This window comes from Aquarana catesbeiana, linkage group LG01 (assembly GCF_042186555.1).
Source record: "Aquarana catesbeiana isolate 2022-GZ linkage group LG01, ASM4218655v1, whole genome shotgun sequence".
Classification (NCBI taxonomy): domain Eukaryota; kingdom Metazoa; phylum Chordata; class Amphibia; order Anura; family Ranidae; genus Aquarana; species Aquarana catesbeiana.
The window spans coordinates 224491838-224513299 of NC_133324.1; the positions used below are offsets into that span (position 1 = coordinate 224491838).

Consider the following 21462-nt stretch of genomic DNA (forward strand, 5'->3'; position numbering starts at 1 on the left):
GCCTAGGGGAAAGGAGCCACACTGGGGCAGAGATTCTGTCAGCTCTGCAGGGGCAGGCTCAGAGGTGGTTGACGCCATGCCAGCTTCAGCCAGGAATGGTTGTATGTGACAATGGCACCAACCTTCTCTCCGCCCTCTGATAGGGACACTTGACCCATGTTCCATGTTTGGCACACGTCCTGAATTCGGTGGTGCAGTGGTTCTTGAGCAGGTACCAAGCTTACAGGATCTCATGAGGAAGGCCAGAAAAGTCTGTGGTCATTTCCAGCGGTCATACAATGCCAGTGCTCGGCTGGCTGACATTCAAAGGGAATGCAACCTGCCCACCAACCGCCTCCTTTGTGACATGCCCACCAGGTGGAACTCAATGTTGGCAATGCTGCAGTGGCTGCACACACAGCAGACGGCCATCAATGAGTACCTATGCGAGTATGGCACCAGGACAAGGTCAGGGGAGCTTGGCTTCTTTTCACGCTTGTGGCTACTGATCAAGGATGCATGCACTGTCCTGTCACCATTTGAGGAGGCCACAAGGATGGTGAGCAGCAAGAATGCATGCATCAGTGACACTGTCCCTCTAGTCTTCCTGTTGTAGCACATGCTTTGTGGTACCATGGACAGGGCACTTGAGGCAGAACAGCGGGAGGAAGAGGAGGACTTCCTTAACTCTCAAGGCCCCCTTTATCCAGATAGCATTCCCGCAGGCCCGCCAACCACACAGGATCAAAAGGGGGAGGATTGTGTCAGTATGGATGTAGTGGATAACACTCAGCAGCAGTCTTCAAGGGATGGTTTTCAGTCCCCAGAAACCCAAGGAGTTGTACGTGGCTGGGAGGAGGTAGTTACAGATCATGTGATCCTTAGTGACCCAGAGGACTCAGAATCGAATGCCTCTGCAAACTTACGCTGCATGGCCTCCCTGATTCTGCAAAGCCTGCGTTATTTGTGGCATCAAGGAGAGGGATCATTACTGGCTGGCAATTCCTCCTCAATCTTGATGATGCTAGCTTCCAACAATATTTTTGGAACCACCACCCAAGGCCCAATTTTTCTGCCCCTGTTTAACCACTTCAGCCCAGGAAGATTTGGCTGCTTAATCATCAGGTAATTTTTTGCAATTCGGCACTGCGTTGCTTTAACTGACAATTGCGCAGTCATGCAACCCTGTACCCAAACAAAATTGATGTCTTTTTTTCCCCACAAATAGAGCTTTCTTTTGGTGGTCTTTGATCACCTCTGCGGTATTTATTTTTTGCGCTATAAACAAAAAAAGACCGACAATTTTGAAAACAATCAATATTTTGTACTTTTTGCTATAATAAATATCCCCAAATTTTTTTTTTAAAAGTAAATTTTTTCCTCAGTTTAGACCGATATGTATTCTTCTACATATTTTTGGTAATAAAAATTGCAATAAGCGTATATTCAATGGTTTGCACAAAAGTTATAGTGTCTACAAAATAGGGGATAGATTTATGGCATTTTTTATTATAATTTTTTTTTACAAGTAATGGCAGCGATCTGCGTTTTTTATTGAGACTGCGACATTATGGCGTACACATCGGACACTTTTGACACATTTTTAAAGCGATTGACAATTATACAGCGATAATACAGTGCTATAAAAATGCACTGATTACTGTATAAATGTCACTGGCAGGGAAGGGGTTAACACTAGGGGGCGATCAAGGTGTTAACTGTGTATCCTAGTGTGTGTTCTAATTGTAGGGGGAGGGGACTGACTACAGGAGATGACAGATCATGATTCCTAGCTATTAGGAACTCACGATCTGCATCTCCTCTCCTCACAGAACAGGGATGTGTGTGTTTACACACATGTCCCTGTTCTGCCTCTCATGCCTGCGATCACACGTGGCTGGCTATCGCGCTTAAAGGAGCCAAAGTACAGCTAGGACGGTTTGCGGGATCGTGCCGAACTGGCGCAGTATGATGGCCGTTGGTTGGCAAGTGGTTAGCAGGGGCATGTAATTAAAATTTTTGATTTAATATTTCACAGCAGGGCCCGTTCCTGTGCCCAACAAGAGTATCTGTGAGGGGTTTACAGTGTTGTGGCAACACCACCACCACCCAAGGCCCAATTTTTCTGCCCCTGTTTAACAGGGGCATGTACGGTAATTACAATTTTTCATATAATATTTCACAGCAAGGCCTGTTCCTACGCCCAACAAGAGTATCTGCGAGGGGTTACAGTGTTGTGGCACCACCACCAAAGGCCCAATTTTTCTGCCCCTGTTTAACAGGGGCATGTACTTTCAATTCTTGATATAATATTTCACAGAAGGGCCCGTTCCTGCGTCCACCAAGAGTAACTGTGAGGGCATACAGTGTGCTGGTACCACCAACACCTAAGGCCCAATTTTCTGCAGAGTATATAGGGCAGGCCGTATAGTATATATACTGCAGTTCAGAGTATATAGTGCCTGGGGAACCCCCACCCCATTTGCTGTGGTGTTCAAAACACGGGAAAAATGCGCTACTTTACAGGCATACTAAGGAAACCCCCAGGCACCATATTTAAAGGAACATTTCATTTTTATTGTTTCACTTTAAGCATTATTAAAATCACTGCTCCCGAAAAAATGTCTGTTTTTAAAACTTTTTTTGCATTGATACATGTCCTCTGGGGCAATTCTCCAAACACTTTTTTTATGGCAATAACTTGCATATAAGCCTTTAAAATGAGCCCTTTTGATTTTTCACATTCCTGTCCCATAGGCTTTAACGGTGTTCGCATGTTCGAACAAATTTTTTGCCTGCTCGCATGTTCTGCTGCGAACTGAACAAGGGGGTATTCGGCTCACCCCTAGTTTCTAGCTTACACCAGACACTGTTCAGTGAGGGAGAGGTTAAAACTTACAATGCCACAGGACAGCTACACACCTTCCACTTTCCACCAGGCATTCTTCAGTAAGCTCTCCAGACCAGATCCTTGCATGAAACTGCTTAGATAGCTTCAAAACTGATTAAGACTAGCCCCCCTCAAGATCTGCAGCAGCCGGGATCCCAATGAACTGTAAAAACTCCAGCAAGTCACCCCAAAGGGACAATAGCCCCTGAGGCTGGGAACTTCTCCAGCCGGACAAGAACCTACTCAAAGTCCTCCCTGCAAAGTGAATTTGTCACTTTGTCCAGTATGGGCAGGGAGCACAGGCAATGTAGGTAGTCCTCATTAAGTATTCTCCATCAATTTGTGCATTACTGTGTCTACAGGTATTATGGGCGAAGTACAGATTTACTTTATCAGATTTGAAAATCATAAATTAGTACGATGTCTACTAAATTACAACTTACAATGTTGATTTTCTCATCCTTTCTTATTTAGGCAAGTTTGACAAAATGTAGAAGAAGGTGGAATTACACTTTAAACTAAGTCATAGTAAATGCATTTTTTATTATTTAATTTGAGTGGTGATATGTGCTTATGTTATTTACTGTATATAATAAACAAAGGTTATTATCATGTTTCATCACTTCATATCACCTGTTTCATTATAGCCCCAGACTTCTATACGAATGTGTTGAGTGGTAAGAGTTCTACCATTCCAGATCATGGAGAGTGTCTCATTATATCCAGGTGTTCCATAATATTGCCATTTTTTTGAATTAACCAGCACACTCTTTTCCAATTCTGAAGCTTTGCTGTGATGAACTAGAATAAAACAAAACAGAAAAACCATTTTCTATTTTTGTTATTAAAAAAAATCCAATAAACTCAATTTTAGTCATACATTTTGGCCACATGTGTTTGGTAAAAAAAATGTCAATAAGCGTATATTTATTGGTTTGCGCAAAAGTTATAGCGTCTACAAACTAGGGTACATTTTCTGGAATTTACACAGCTTTTTGTTTATGACTGCCTATGTCATTTCTTGAGGTGCTAAAATGGCAGGGCAGTACAAAACCACCCCAAATAACCCCATTTTGGAAAGTAGACACCCCAAGGAAATTGCTGAGAGGCATGTTGAGCCCATTGAATATTAATTTTTTTTGTCCCAAGTGATTGAATAATGACAAAGAAAAAAAAAAAATTTACAAAAAGTTGTCACTAAATGATATATTGCTCACACAGGCCATGGGCATATGTGGAATTGCACCCCAAAATACATTCAGCTGCTTCTCCTGAGTACGGGGATACCACATGTGTGGGACTTTTTGGGAGCCTAGCTGCGTACGGGGCCCCGAAAACCAATCACTGCCTTCAGGATTTCTAAGGGCGTAAATTTTTGATTTCACTCCTCACTACGTATCACAGTTTTGAAGGCCATAAAATGCCCAGATGGCACAACCCCCCCCCCCAAAATGACCCCATTTTGGAAAGTAGACAACCCAAGCTATTTCCTGAGAGGCATGTTGAGTCCATGGAATATTTTATATTTTGACACAAGTTGCGGGAAAGTGACAATTTTTTTTTTTGCACAAAGTTTCACTAAATGATATATTGCTCACACAGGCCATGGGCATATGTGGAATTGCACACCAAAATACATTTAGCTGCTTCTCCTGAGTATGGGGATACTACATGTGTGGGACTTTTTGGGAGCCTAGCCGCATACGGGGCCCCGATAACCAATCACCGCCTTCAGGATGTCTAAGGGCCTAAATTTTTTATTTCACTCTTCACTGCCTATCACAGTTTTGGAGGCCATGGAATGCCCAGGTGGCACAACCCCCCCCCCCAAATGATCCCATTTTGGAAAGTAGACACCCCAAGCTATTTGCTGAGAGGCATGGTGAGTATTTTGCAGCTCTCATTTGTTTTTGAAAATGAAGAAAGACAAGAAAAATTTTTTTTTTTCTTTTTTCAATTTTCAAAACTTTGTGACAAAAAGTGAGGTCTGCAAAATACTCACTATACCTCTCAGCAAATAGCTTGGGGTGTCTACTGTCCAAAATAGGGTCATTTGGGGGGGTTTTGTGCCACTTGGGCATTCCATGGCCTCCGAAACTGTGATAGGCAGTGAAGAGTGAAATCAAAAATTTACGCCCTTAGAAAGCCTGAAGGCGGTGCTTGGTTTTCGGGGTCCCATACGCAGCTAGGCTCCCAAAAAGTCTCACACATGTGGTATCCCCGTACTCAGGAGAAGCAACAGAATGTATTTTGGGGTGTAATTTCACATATTCCCATGGCATGTTTGAGCCTTATATCATTTAGTGACAACTTTGTGCAAAAAAAAAATGTGTCTTTTTCCCGCAACTTGTGTCACAATATAAAATATTCCATATGGACTCAACATGCCTCTCAGCAAATAGCTTGGGGTGTCTACTTTCCAAAATGGGGTCATTTGAGGGGGTTTTGAACTGTCCTGGCATTTTATGCACAACATTTAGAAGCTTATGTCACACATTACCCACTCTTCTAACCACTTGAAGACAAAGCCCTTTCTGACACTTTTTGTTTACATGAAAAAATTTTTTTTTTTTGCAAGAAAATTACTTTGAACCCCCAAACATTATATATATTTTTTAAAGCAAATGCCCTACAGATTAAAATGGTGGGGGTTTCATTTTTTTTTTCACACAGTATTACAGCGATTTTTCATACGCATTTTTTGGGGGAAAAAACACACTTTTTTAAATTTTAATGCACTAAAACACACTATATTGCCCAAATGTTTGATGAAATAAAAAAGATGATCTTAGGCCGAGTACATGGATACCAAACATGACATGCTTTAAAATTGCACACAAACATGCAGTGGCGACAAACTAAATACATTTTTAAAAGCATTTAAAAGCCTTTACAGGTTACCACTTTAGATTTACAGAGGAGGTCTACTGCTAAAATTACTGCCCTCAATCTGACCTTCGCGGTGATACCTCACATGCATGGTGCAATTGCTGTTTACATTTGACGCCAGACCGACGCTTGCGTTCGCCTTAGCGCGAGAGCAGGGGGGGACAGGGGTGCTTTTTTTTTTTTTTCTTTCTTATTTTTAAACTGTTCCTTTCATTTTTTTTTTTAATCATTGTTATTGTTATCTCAGGGAATGTAAATATCCCCTATGATAGCAATAGGTAGTGACAGGTACTCTTTTTAAAAAAAATTGGGGTCTATTTGACTCTAGATCTCTCCTCTGCCCTCAAAGCATCTGACCAAGATCGGTGTGATAAAATGCTTTCCCAATTTCCCAATGGCGCTGTTTACATCTGGCGAAATCTAAGTCATGAAATGCTTGTAGCTTCCAGTTTCTTAGGCCATAGAGATGTTTGGAGCCACTCTGGTCTCTGATCAGCTCTATGGTCAGCTGGCTGAATCACCAGTTGCATTCTCAGGTTCCCTGTTGAGACAGGAGAGCCAGAGAAAAACACGGAAGACGGTAGGGGGGGGTCATTCCCTCCCACCGCTTGTAAAAGCAGTCTAGAGGCTAATTAGCCACTAGGATTGCTTTTACATGAAAGCCGACCGCTGGCTAAAAAGAATGATACCAAGATGATACCTAAACCTGCAGGCATCATTCTGGTATAACCACTCAAAGTCGTGAATGGCGTACCTGAAGACAAAAAAATGGTTAACAATAAAACACAGTAAACGGTAAAGTATAAAAAATTGCATACCTGAAAAGCAATTATGATAAAACATAATAACAATAAAACATTGCAGAATAGAATACAGTAAAAAAGAGCAGAACAATAGAGAGAGAGAGAACAATAAAACGGCAACTATTTTTTTTTTATTTCATATTTTGTTTGTGTTTTTTTTTTTTTTTACACTTTTTTTTGTAACTGTAACTTTTATAACTGTAACCGGTTCCAGGTTCGGGTCTCTCAAAATGCGATGGCATCTTGGGAGACCCTGTGAAAGTGTGCCTAGTCTGTGCAATGCTGTACCCTACGCTAATACTCAACTAGTGTATGGTAGCGTTCAAAACATTCACCAATGCAAAGACCAGGATTGTCAGGACAGGAGGGACAATAATAGCAGGTGTCACGTCTATATCCGCGCTTGCTGCAGACACAACATCTTTTTTGGGGGGGTTCGTTGGGTAGGGGTACTCGGGAGGACATAAAGAAAATACCTCTCATTCAGCCGACTGCATTTGGTTGGGGATGTGAATCGGGAGAGTACGGGCGGTGCAGAAGTGGTGGGTTCCCAATTATTAGGATTGGCGAATGCAGCAGGAAGGGCATTATGGGCACGACGGGCCTGTGTTTGTCTTCTTCTTGGTGGCAGCGGGACATTACTTGTGCTTGCCACCTCACCAGCTTGAACTGCACTTATGGGACTCGCCACGTCACCAAGTGTTACTGCAGTGCTGGTTTGACTACGACCGGGGTGTACTAGGCTGCTGGTGCTTGCCAGTTCACCAAAACGCTACCAAAAAACTGTTAGCAATCGCAGGGATCAGGCCTGACTCTGCGAACGCTGCAGTTATGTATTTAGTGTTTTGTAAGTGACAGTGATCGATCGATACTGCACTTGGGTGGGCTGGGCTGGACCGGGCGGAGGGGCAAAACGCAGGTGCTAGCAGGTATCTGGGCTGATCCCGCTAACACTGCATTTTTGGGAACCCTAAACTGCTGAGGACGCTAGTATAGATCTTATCGGATCAGATATTGATCCATTTAGATACTATACCACTAAGGGAGGTGTTCGGTGCGTGCGTGCGTGGGTGTTAGCGGTACTGGCGCTAACCTGACGCTGCCTGGGGCTGGTGCTTGTCAGTTCACCAAAACGCTACAAAAAAAAATTGTTAGCGATCGCAGGGATCAGGCCTGACTCTGCAAACGCTGCAGTTATGCGTTTAGTGTTTTGTAAGTGACAGTGATCGATCGATACTGCACTTGGGTGGGCTGGGCTGGGCGGAGGGGCAAAACGCAGGTGCTAGCAGGTATCTGGGTTGATCCCCCTAACACTGCGTTTTTGGGAACCCTAAACTGTTGGGGACGCTAGTATAGATCTGATCGGATCAGATATTGATCCGTTCAGATACTATACCACTAAGGGAGGCGTATGCTGCGTGCGTGGGTGTTAGCGGTACTGGCGTTACCTGACGCTGCCTGGGGCGACGCATATCACCGCTGGGCGATCAGGGGGCTAAACCTTTATTCGGTAATAAACGGCGGGTGCCCTGACACTATAAAAAATAAACTAACTAACCAGCGTCAACCGTAACAGTTATACGGTGATCAGTGGTGAAAGGGGTTAACTAGGGGGCAATCAGGGGGTTAAAACATTTATTAGATAGTATATGGGGGTCCCTGACGCTATAAAACGCTGACGGCGAACCTAAATATTTACCTCCCTAACTAGCGTCACCAGTGACACTAATACAGCGATCAGAAAAGCGATCACTTAGTGACACTGGCGATGGGAGGTGATCAAGGGGTTAAAACTTTATTAGGGTGGGTTAGGGGGGTACCCTAGACCTAAAGGGGGCTAACACTAACTGCCCTACCACACTAACTGTCACAAACTGACACCAATGCAGTAATCAGAAAAAAAAAACAAAAAACTGCTTGGTGTCAGTGTGATGGGGGGGGGGGTGATTAGGGGGTGATCGGGGGGTAAAGGGGGGTGTAATGTATGCCTGGCATGTTCTACTGTATGTGTGTGTTGTGCACTCACTCAGACGTCTTCTCTCCTCGGCGCCGGAACAGAAAATACCGAGCTGAGGAGAGATTACATAATTTCCCCTGCTGCTGTTTACTATACAGCAGCAGAGGAATGATTCCATTAACTGGGAGCGATCGGAAGGGGGGGCCGCAAATGGATGGCCTCCCCCTCACCTCCGATCGCCGGGGGAGAAATGCCGACCGCCTCGGGCACCGGGGGGGGGGGTCCAATCGGACCCCCCGCCCGCGGGAGGCAGATCACGTACAGGTACGTGATTCTGCCTGCCCGTGCCATTCTGCCAACGTATATCGTCGTGAGGCGGTCGGCAACTGGTTAAACATTTCCTTTAAACTTAAACATTGTCTATTGTATGAATGCTGACCAAATCCTTTTGGGTGACCTCAAGTTCTCCCATATAGAGGAGTGTATTGCTCCCATGGTTCAGAGAAGCAGGATCTCCCAATCTATGGATAGTGTAGGACCCACTAATCATGGGGTACTTTGTCGCAGTAAGTGGGCTTAAGCACCATATAGCAATATGGTGTGACCAAATCCCGATATTTTTTGATAATGTTTTTTGAAAATATCTAGGTGATTTTAATAAGCCTTGCTGGAGTTAAATGTTTTTTTTGCATGTGTGCGCTGTAATATTTTGTTCTGTTGTATGGTCTTATGGCTGCACCATCTTTACTGCATCTTTTAGGGTGTGCGTCCCCAAATATCTGCTTTGTCTATTGTATAGATCCTGACCAAATCCTTTTGGGTGAGGAGCACCCCACTCCCTCATTAAGTATCTCTCATTAGTGTCCACTTGTGTCATGGGTGGAGACCTCAAGTTCTCCCATATAGAGGAGTGTATTGCTTCCATGGTTCAGAGATGCAGGATCTCCCAATCTATGGATAGTGTAGGACCCACTAATCATGGGGTACTTTGTCTAGGTGTTTTAAATAAGCATTGCTGGAGGTAAATGTCTTTTTTGCATGTGTGCACAGTAATATATTGTTCTGTTGTATGGTCTTATAGCTGCACCATCTTTAATGCATCTTTTAGGGTGTGCCCCCAAATATCTTCTTTGTCTGTTTACACTCCAAAGACTGCCCAAAGAAGCTTTTCAGCTGCAATCACTTGATTGCAACAGTCAGGCTTCTAATGGACAGCTCAGTGCCCGAGGTCCGGATGCTATTAAAGGACCACGTTTTTTTCTTATGTCCAGCTTTGGGGGGGCGGCGCACGAGTGCCCCCTATTGACGGGCCGCTACTGGGCTCCATAATATTAGGTTATCTTTGCTCTATGTACTAGCAGTTCTGGTTGTGCATTTGACAATTGGGCTGCGAAAGAATGGTTTTCATGCTTTGCACTGTGCTAAAATGAGGAACAATTCTCAATTTTTTGGGAAATGTGATGGACCTGTGAATGGTTTCTGTTCTTAGAAGGCTCTACTGTGCTATGATGTACACAATAATAGAACATTCACTTAGTGGTCAATTCACTAGCGTTTACCGCATGCGATAACGTGGTTACGTGACTCATTTGCATAAATTATTGCATGCGGTAAATTTAAGTCCAATTCATTAAAAAAATAATGATTATGTTAAGTCCACTTTAAAAATAGACCAGAGAGTAAAAAAGCATGCAATATTTACCACCAGGGTTTTGCTGCCGGTATCACAAGCTGTTTTTTGATAAATAGCTGGTTGCTAAGGAGCGGTCCAGGAAGCCGACCACTGGGTCCTTAACAACGGATGACTCATCAGCTGTCAGTGGGTTCCCTACTTACAGCTGAATGTAAAAGAAAAACGCTGACTATTTAAAATGATGAGCAAAAATCAGCTTGGAGTCCTTCCCCCAGTCCATACCAGGCCCTTCAGAATAGAAGACAGTTTTTTGACAATTCTTTTATTAAAAAAGAAAAAAACAGTGTCAACAGTTGTCAATCACGCCATCTGCCGCACTGCCGACCCCAAAAAGGAAGAAAAAAATGCTCCCGTCATTAATGAAGGCTGGCCGCCTAGTGCAGGCCTCACTGTTTGACAGTTCTTATATAGGTAAGGGGCAGGGCCGCCTGGTCATGTCACCTGGTGGTCCCACCCCCTGTGACGTCATTGACCCAGCATGTAACAGTCTGTGACGTCACAATGTACTTTTCATGCGTTACATTCTACATTTTTCAAAAAAACACCATTGAAAAACTGAGAAAAATTAAGATTTCATGGTTCTCTATAAATATTCCTCACATATTTGTAAAATAGAATATGTTAAATATTCATGTTTCACAAAAAATATGCTCCCGCCATCAATGAAGGCTGGCTGTCTACTGCAGGCTCCGCTGTTTGACAGTTCTTATATAGGTTACGGGCGGGGCCACCTGGCCATGTCACCTGATGGCCCCGCCCCTTACCTATATAAGAACTGTCAAACAGCAGAGCCTGCAGTAGTCAGCCAGCCGTCATTGATGATGGGAGCATTTTTTCTTGTCTTTTTTAGGTTGGCAGTGTAGCTGGCAGCGTGACTGACGATGGCTTTCCATCGGGGGACACTTTTTTTTTTTTAATAAAAAAATTGTCAAAAACTGTATCTGTGTTTTTATTACTTTTTGACACTTTTTTGGTGAATGGGTAGGGGCACTATTTACCCCATACTCATTCACATAGGGGGGGAGTCGGGATCTGGGGGCCCTCTTATTAAAGGGGCTTCCAGATTCCGATAAGCCCCCTGCGCACACACCCCCACAACCACTGGCCATGGTTGTGGGGATGAGGCTCTTGTTCCCATGACCCTCAGACCCCCTGCCCCAAACCACCCACCCCCCATGTTGAGGGCATATGGCCTGGTATGGTTCAGGAGGGGGGGCACTCACTCGTCCCCCCCCATTTCCTGACCTGCCGGGCTGCATGCTCAGATAATTGTCTGCTATGGATTTTGAGGGGGACCCAACAAGGTTTTTTTTTTTATTTTTGCCGTGGGGTTCCCCTTAAAATCCATTCCAGACCTGAAGGAAATCTTTAACAAATTTGGCCACAGACAAATGTGAAACATGAATATTTACCATATTGTATTTTACAAATACGTGAGGAATTTTTATAGAGAACCATGAAATCTTGACTCCTAATTTTTCTCAGTTTTTCAATGGTGTTTTTTTGTAATGAAACGCAGGAAAAGTACATTACATTCTTTTATTGAAGATCACAAGTGATGTTTAGGTGTACCATACATAAGGCAACAATGTGGGGGGACATACCCTGTTTCCCCCAAAATAAGACCTAGCGTGATTGTCGGTAATGGCTGCAATATAGGCCCTACCCCCCAAATAAGCCCTAGTAAAAGTCCTTGTAGGTCTTATTTTCAGGGTAGGGCTAATTTTCGGGGAAACAGGGTAGGGCTTATTTGGGGGGTAGGGCTTATATTGCAGCCATCACTGACACTCACGCTAGGTCTTATTTTCGGGGAAACAGGGTAGTAGTAGTTTAGCTATTGTAAATAAAAAAAAAATTACCAAATGTTTCAGCATTTGCATTTTCCCTTTTTTCTTAGACTTGCTTGTGTACCAAGCTACCCCTCTGTGACAAATCTTCTTTTCGTATAAAAACTTGAACTAATGTGTATGTAAACACAGAAAGTATTGTTCTTGAAATAACTCCCCTTTGCCTTGTGGTTGCTGATGTGCAGAGATTTTTGCATTGCAGTTAGTAAAGCATTATTAAATACCTGTTGATCCTGCTAATTTCTGTTTGTGGCCTGTTATAAAGTAAATGCTAAACAAAGGATTCTGTGGTAGCTTTGTCACCCTGATGCTTCTGGCTTGGGACTACTACAACACACCATGCCTTTTAGCAGCATACCTGTAAGCTTGTGTTGTCAGTATTCAACATCACAGGCAGCCATACCTCCTGGCCTGCACTCTGAAATGTTTGGTCAATGCAGCTGGCAGCGACAACACATATACAGATGACAATCACTTCAGTCTGCTCACAGTCCTGGCCTTGAGACAGGAAAGAAAGTGAACTTCCAGTCCCATGACTGCTAAGAAGTTCAGCTAAAAAAATTGTTTACATTTTTGTTATATGAATGATATGATTGATATCATGAACAAAAGGCGCCTAGTTCATGAGTGTCTAACAACACTAGGGTTCACGTATGCTTTGGAATTGCTGACTTAACTATAGTGGTAATGTTTCCCTGCACATCACAGAGTTCATGGAATGCCTTTTCTATTTGCTTGGGGATGTTCTCATTTAGAAAGTTTTGTGTAAAAATCATCTGCAGAACCTTACCAGCTAACCATGTTCCTGATGGTCCAAAGTTCCTCCCTCCATCAAACGACAAAGAAAATTTGACATGGCCAGTCTGGAACAGTAGTGGAGAAATGCAGTGAGCATATCCAGATTGATCAACATAACCCTGAGTATTTATTTCATTGTTGAACCTGTTAACAGAGAAATACAGAGTTCATCTTTTAGCTTAGCCCAACGAAAATTGACATTTCAGTTTTTATTAGATGCAAAGAGATAAACCAGTGGACAGTTAATTATATTTTTGTTCGTGAGATCTCTGCACATAAACTGGAACTTTAACGCTAGTAGCTGTGGCAGAATTTTATGTAATGTTGGGTAGGAAAGATGAATAGTGGCCCACCGACATGTCAGTGGGCCACTATTCATCTTTCCTGAAACAGTGAATGCCAGTGACAACTGTGGTGGGTAAGGGTGGACTGACCTGGAGTGACACCATAGTTTGTTGATAAAGCTGGGTAGGGGCAGGGGGGATTAAAGGGATTACTGTTTTACCCCACAATCAACTGACAATCTCCAGTTCTCCCATCCTTATGACTCTACTACCACAGATCAAAAATCATTCCCTTGTCCATCAAGTCATCTTTATTGAGCTAGCGATTTAATTATTTTGAAGCCATATAGATCTTTATACTTTGCATAATCTCAATCTTTGTAAACGTATATATATATAAAAAGTCACAATGCAAACAGGGACAGCCAGAAAAAATCTGAAATGTTTGCTACTCTAGACAAAGATCTTCCAAAAAGCCAGCGCTATCTAGGATTCATCACATTCAGGTATATATGTTCTATCTATCTATCTATCTATCTATCTATCTATCTATCTATCTATCTATCTATCTATCTATCTATCTATCTATCTATCTATCTATCTATCTATCTATCTATCAATATATTTTAATAAATGATTACTGAAATAACTATGTTAAGCAAAAATATAGCCAATAACACTTTCATGATAATATGTCTGAATATTCTCAAAAACTTACATGACAAAATATATTTAGTTAGCCAAGAAAGGTCATCACTTAAATGTGTGCTTTCCTGCTACTGCCTATGGCACAATACTTTACTGATTTTTACAAGTATTAAAAGTGTCAATACTCACCGGCATGTCACATTTACACCAGGACTGTAAGTTATGTTTAGAATTTTAAAGTCTTTCCCTCCCATTAGTGTCCCTGAGTGCGGTGAAATTTGGAGGCACATTTTCTGATAATCTGCACAGCAGATACTTAGTTTCAAACAACTTGAATGACAGGAACAATTCTGGAGCTGTTTACCACACTGTGAATTACATGACTCCAGTTGACCTATAAGAGTACAAATATTTAAAATACATAAATTTTACTGTACAGTGGCTCAAAGTGGTTTAATTACAAATAGGGAAAGTTCTGAGAAAGTTGAGAGATGTTGCTCAATTATCACATTCATATGACTTTAAAAGGTTCTGGAGTGTTACAGAAGTTTCCATTATACTCTTGAACCTGTTATTGCGCTACAAAATGGCCCATATTAGCGTCATTAGAGAACAAAAATAGTGAAAAATATAACATAAAAAAATAGAAGCCATAGTTTTGCTGAAAGTAAAATGTAATTTTACTTTGCATTAATTTCACCAAAATTGCATCTCCATTCCTACCAACCTTGCTGTTGAGAATTCCAAGTTGGGAAATTTCCATTACTCAGAAAATATATTAATGTGACTTTTTGCTGGCTGCCACAATTAATTTGAACATAGTTGCCACATACACTACAGTATATTCATAATCGCTTAAATGATATAAATAATACATCCATACCATTGCTAAGTATCTTTAATTGCTGAAATGAATGTGTCTGTATAAATACTTAATAGAAGTTACAGAGAGAGTTAGTCATTTCATCAGAACAAGGCTCGATTTTATATAAATCAATATTTTGTTGTTATTTTACAATAGAGCAGGGTTAGCACTTGTTGTTACTTTCTATGTCCCCACTGCAGAGATTATTATTAATATTATTATTATTATACAAGATTTATACAGTGCCAACAGTTTGCACAGTGCTTTACAACATGAGGGCAGACAGTACAATTACAATATTAATTAAAATATGAATACAATAATTCAATACAGAAGGAATCAGAAGGCCCAGCTTATTAGCATTTACAATCTAAAAATAGTCTTTCATTTGTCCTGTGACCATTGTGGCCAGGACTAGGGTTGGGCCGAATACCCCCTGGCACCAGAACACCTTGAACAGGCAAAAAGTTCTAGCGAACATGCAAACCCTATTAAAGTCTATGGGATACGAATATAAAAAAATCAAAAGTCCTCATTTTAAAGGCTTATATAAGTTATTACCATAAAACATATATCAAAAAAAAGTTTTAAAAACAATAGTTTTTTCGGGAGCTGTAATTTTAATAATGCGTAAAGTGAAACAATAACAATTAAATATTCCTTTGGTGGTGCATCTGTGCGATGTGTAGAACAGTGCTGCAGCAATAATAACATTTATAAAGGAAAAAATGTCATCTAAACTTGCTCGCGGCTGTAATGTATTGCTGACTCCTGGCAATATAGATAAAAAAAATCAATGAAAAAAACAGCGTGGGGTCTCCCTTTGGATCTGGTATGGATTTTAAGGGGGACTCCAAAATTTTTTAAAAAATTGGCGTGGGGTCCCCCCCAAATCCATGCCAGACCCTTATCCGAGCATGCAGCCTTGAGGTCAGGATGGGGGGGACAAGTGAGCTCCCCCCCTCCTGAACCATACCAGGCCACATGCCCTTAACATGGGGGGTGGGTGCTTTGTGCCCCCCACACCAAAGCACCTTGTCCCCATGTTGATGGGGACAAGGGCCTCTTCCCGACAATCCTGGGCTGTGGTTGTTGGGGTCTGCAGGCAGAGGGGCTTATCGGAATCTGGAAGCCCCCTTGTTAAAGGGGGCCCCCAGATCCCACTGCCCCAACTGCCCCAACTATGTGAATGGGTATCGGGTACATTGTACCCCTACCCATTCACCAAAAAGTGTGTAAAAAAGTAAAAACCACAAGAGACAGTTTTTGACATTATTAAAAAAAAAAAAAAAAACTGTCATCAATCATGCCACCCGATGGACCTGAAAAACAGAAAAAAAGAAAAACTCTGCCTCCACGGGAGGCCTCCCGGCGACTACTAGCTTATTGCTTTGACAGCTCTTATATAGGCAAGGGACGGGCCACCTGCTGACATAACCGGATGATCCCAGCCCCCGTCTGATGGCACATGCCAACAGAAGAGGGCGGGGTAACTCAGTTACTTCACCTTGCCTATATAACAAAAGCCAAAAGACAGCAGTCACCCTGGAGACCTCCAATGGAGGCGGAGCTTTTTTAATTTTTTCTATTTTTCAGGTCTGTTGGGTGGCGTGATTGAAGATGCATGGACATCGCAGGACACTTTTTCTTTTTCTTCTATTTTAACAACTTGCTGATCAGCCGCTGTCATTATATATCCTGCAAATTGCCGTAACTGTACGTCAGCTCCTTTAAGAGCCATAGCAGGTACGCACGTGCTGGCTGCACAGCAGGGGACCCAATGCGCGTGGCTGGGGACGAGAGCCAGAATGGGGATTTCCTTGTTCTGACAGGAGAGGAAAAACAGATTGTCTGTTCCTAGTAATTAGGAACAGCGATCTGTCTCCTCCTCCAGTCAGGCACATCCCCCCACAGTTAGAAACACTTGCTATCAGTGCGAGTGCATTTTTATAGCACTGATCGCTGTATAAATGTCAATGGTCTCAAAAATGTGTCGAAAGTGTCCGCACAAACGACACAAAAGTGTCCGCACAATCGAACAGCTGATGTTCGAGTCAAACTTACATTCGACTTGAACATCGAGCCCATCCCTAGCCAGGACTGAACGTAAGGCTTCTAGCAACCAGGCCCATCGCTCCTAGACACTTCTCCTTGCAGGAGCCGTTTGGCAGAAATACACTTGGCGCTTGTAAATGAGTCTAAGTGCATTTAGGTGCATTACGTGCTCGAGAGTGAATCATTTCAATGGCCAATACCCCCTACTCTAGCAAAAAAAAAAAGAACATTTTAAATGTATGGCTTTTGATATACAATAATGCAGACATACATTGGCCAATGTGAAATGAACAAGTGTATGATATTTAGCTCCATTATAGGAGAACAAGGAATCCTCTCAGATTAGATATAAAAGTATATTTCCAAGGAAGAATATCACCAAATTGTGGTTATTTGCAATTGTCAGAACTTTTCTCTATTGGTCGAGTAGATAAATCTCATTTGCTTGGATTTTCCATTTTTCAATAGTAACTCCAAGATCCATGGAATCTTTACAATCCATTCGATGTCCAGTCTAGAATTTGTGGTCAGTTAGAATGGTATTCTGTATAGCATTGAGTTAATTAGTGTATTACTATTCTGCTTACCTGCTGTGCTCATTTCAACTCTCGCCTTGGAGCTGAGCTTGCTAACAACTTATAGTTAGGATATTTAATATTTCAAATATTTAGTATAGTAAGACCTCTGAACATTAAGCAGCAATTAGTTTTGTTTTAAGTTTCACTGAAAGGTAGCAGAAAGACGTTTAGTTCTAGATTATGCAGTTAACGAATGACTCCCACATATCACCATTTTACTTTCACTGAAGTAATAACAGCTCATTTACTTGCACAGAACAAGCTTACTTGCTTTCTTAAAGCACAGGGCCAAAAATATCCTCTATGATCACAGCAGCAGATTTACTGTTTCATACACAATTCAACACTGGTAGGATTTTACACTTCACCTTAAAGTGCAAGTTCACCTTAGAATTACTCTATGAACATTAAACAGCCCTATAACAAGTGTCAATTTATAAATGCATAGCCCCATGCTTGACTTATGTCTGGTTGTAAAGCATTCAACATAGGTAACTGCCGGCCATTTACCAACAACACCATGCAGCTCATGGTGTGACTCAGTCTCCCTTGTGCTATCTACATCTTTGATAACATCAGGGGCAGAGGAAGCATTTTGGAATCAGACATTTTTTATCTAAAGCTTGCACATTGGCCTGGACAGAAAAAATAACAAGAATGTTTAATCATGGGCTACAGAAACTCTGTTTTTTTTTTTTTTACAGAAACATTTTTTATTGAAAATATATTATGTCAGCAATACAGTATCATCATATAGTTGCTCAAGAATCAAGGAACAATTGTTAATGTGATTAAGACAAATGTGCCAATGATTTGGCTGTCACAGAAAATCTCTTATACAAACATTACAACATGCGTAAGACAAGAGTGTTTCATTTAGAAGAATAAAGACAATAATAGTAACTTGGCTGTAGAGTAAATATTGCTAGGTATAATGGCATAATTTCCATCTTCTGATACAACCACTGAGGGAAGGTTCCCATTCATAGAACGGTGGTGCGGGAATTTGTATGACAATTCAATCCATGTAGAGTGTAAAGTAGCTGTCCGGGTGCTCTGTTACAAGGACCCGTACTACAAGAGGTATTACGATGGGTTCTGGGTGGAAAGTGAAAAACATATGGATGGAGGGTAGGATGGGGGCCTATGGGGTATGGGGGTGGGAGGGGGTGGGGATACAGGCGAGAGGTAAAGGTGGAAGGGGGGTGGTTGTCTCCTCGGTCTCCGCCATTTGTAGTGTAAATGCGGTATGACATCGCTCTAGGGTGGAGTAGATTAGGTTTGTAGGACACCAATTGTCGGAGAGCTGCATAAGGCTAATGAAGACATGCGGCCTCCCATACTCGTCCCTTGTTTAGCGGTGGGAGGTCCATGTCGGCTGAAAAAGGCGAGAAATATGCAGGGGGTGTGGCTGAAGGGATTATGTAGTGTAGTTAGCGGATGCTTATCACAAGTGAGCGGGTCACGGTCGAAATTTAGTCCATCAGTGTCAGATATCTGTCGGTTGTTCGAAAATGAATCCAACATGCCCACGTCTTGGAAAATTTGGCTGGGGTGTCTCGGGAAATGGAAATTAGTTCTTCCATTTCAGCTATTTTGTTGATTTGTTTGAACCATTCTGGGATGGTCGGTGTGTGAGGAGAGCCCCAATGTCTTGGAATGCACATTTTTGCTGCATTAAGTAGGGGTAGGATCAGTGTCTTACGGTAGTATGAAGTTGATAGATCTGAGTGATGGAAAATGCATTGAGCTGGGGAATGCTCTAGGGTGTAAGTTGATATTGATTCAGTGAGTTCTCGGACTTGTGTCCAGAATGGTTGGATTGCTAGGCATGACCACAAAATGTGTATCAATGTGCCCGGTTCTCCGACACATCTCCAGCATTTGTTGGGATATGAGGGGTTGAATTTGTTTAAAATGGCTGGAGTTCTGTACCAACGTGTTAGGGTCTTGTAGTTGTTTTCCTGAATGGAAACGTTTAGGGAGCCTTTATGGGCAATCATAAATATATGTTCCCATTGGTCTTCCGATAGTTCTGATTGTATTTCTCTTTCCCATGTTTTGTATGCTTTCCCTTCTTTGGGGGAAGTTTCTGCAGATAGCATTGCATATATATTGGAGATTAAATGTTGTTGGGGGTTGGATTGGGAGCAGAGGTGTTCAAATGGAGTAAGTGGACATGTAATGGAGGAGTCATGATTGATCTCCTGTAAAAAGTGGCGAATTTGAATGTAGGTCCAGATTGGGAGAGGGTTGCTAGTGATGGTGGGTAATAGCGTGATACGGTCTAAGAAGGAGCCCTCACGGTAAAATTGATGCGTTATATGTTTGGGAATTGCCACTGATGTGTTAGGAATTGGGCAGACATACCAGGGAGGAAAGCAGGGTTTAGTCTTATAGGAGTTAGGGGTCCCAGAGTTGACGAGATGTGTAGCTTTTGGCAAGCTTCCCTGAAACAGCCGAGGGTCAGGCCAATAAGAGGTTGTTCTCTGAGAGTGGGGGGGATATGTTTAGGTGCCAACCAGGGTGTTGATCGTAAAGGCAAGGGAGACAGTGAGTTTTCCAGCCTGACCCAATCTTTGTATTGGGTATGTAGTGACCAATCCACAATTCTGGTAAGGTGGCAGGCCCAGTAGTATTTTTTGAGATCTGGAAAACCAATGCCCCCCTTGATCTTAGGTCGAGTTAGGAGGTCGTACGCAATTCTCGGATGCTTTTGCTTCCATTCCATAGAAATTCTGTACATAGTCTTCTATAAGACAGGAAGAATGAAGGGGGAAGTTTGATGGGGATAGCTTGTAGAATATATAAGATACGGGGAAGGATATTCATTTTGATAATTGCCGTGCGACCGAACCAGGAAAACTGTGGTTTGTTCCATTTCTTGAGGTCTTCAGAAATGGTTTTGAGAATGGGAAGATAATTTTTGGCGAAGAGATCTGAGAGGTTCACTGTAAGATAAATTCCAAGGTATTTAATTGCGTCATGCCGCCATTGGAAGGGGAAGTTAGTCTCACACTGTGTAACTGTCTCTTGTGGGATGGTGACATTAAGGGCATGGGATTTAGTGAAGTTTATTTTGAAATTAGAGAGGCGTTGGAAGAGATGGAAGTCGTTCAGCAAGTTTGGAATAGAAATATGGGGCTCGCTAAGGGAAAGTAGAATGTCGTCAGCAAATGCTGCCAACTTATAGGTTCGGCCTGCTATGGGTATTCCTTTAATATTTTGGTTTTTCCTAAGGCAGTTTAAGAGAGGTTCAAGGGTGAGTACAAAAAGGATAGGGGAGAGTGGGCAACCTTGTCTCCTCCCATTGGTTATGGAGAAGGCGTCTGACAGATGGCCATTAATTCGAACTCTGGCAGTGGGCGTTGTGTATAGGGACATGATCGAGTTAAACATGCGATTTTGGAGTCCTAGGCGTTTCAACGCTGCCCCCATATAGTCCCAGGCCAATCTGTCAAACGCCTTCTCCGCGTCCAGTGACAGGAAGAATCCTTTATGCTTAGAGGTTGTCATCCAGTGGTGGAGATTTATGGCTTTGACAGTGTTGTCTCTTGCCTCTCGACCTGGAATAAAACCGACTTGGTCTTTATCTATCAAAGATGGTAGTAGAGGAAGCAAGCGATTGGCTAGGATTCTGGCAAAGAGTTTTATGTCGACATTTAATAGGGAAATTGGCCTATAGTTAGTGACTAGAGTCGTGTCCTTCCCCTCCTTGGGTATAACTGTAATGTGAGCTTCGAGAAGTCTGTGGAAGGGAAGCGTGGAAGAGGAGAGGGAGTTAAAGGCCTTAAGGAAAGGACCAGCAAGTACTTCTGTGAAGGTTTTAAAGTATACGGCTGTGAATCCATCTGGGCCGGGACTCTTTCTGGCTTTTAATTGTTTGATCGCATTTTTAAGTTCGTCTTCAGAGATGGGATTTTCTAATTGGCGGGCGTCCTCTCTATCGATGGGTTTAGGACAGTGCTCTTTTAGGAAATTTTTGATAAGGGAGCGTCTAGCGTTATTTGTAGTGGGGGCGTCTGCTTGCGCGTTAAGGTTGTATAGAGTGGAATAGTATGCCTCAAATTGGGAAGCTATGTCCGGGGCTGTAACTTTTGGCCTACCTTGGGAATCGTTGATAGTATGGATGGTAGAGCGAGCTTTGTTCGTTTGGATGGCTTTGGCTAAGTATTT

General features: G+C 42.4%; 1 protein-coding gene across 1 annotated transcript in view; it reads right to left on the reverse strand.

The window, feature by feature from the left end:
• The window catches only part of SUSD2 (sushi domain containing 2), a 351916-nt gene that overhangs the window by 214928 nt on the left and 115526 nt on the right, over positions 1 to 21462 (reverse strand). Inside the window, exons 2-4 of the mRNA XM_073625468.1 lie at positions 13978 to 14182; positions 12849 to 13000; positions 3503 to 3670 (exon numbers count right to left, since the gene is read on the reverse strand). Coding sequence (XP_073481569.1) covers positions 3503 to 3670; positions 12849 to 13000; positions 13978 to 14182 — 525 coding nt within the window. The remainder of the gene's footprint in view (positions 1 to 3502; positions 3671 to 12848; positions 13001 to 13977; positions 14183 to 21462) is intronic.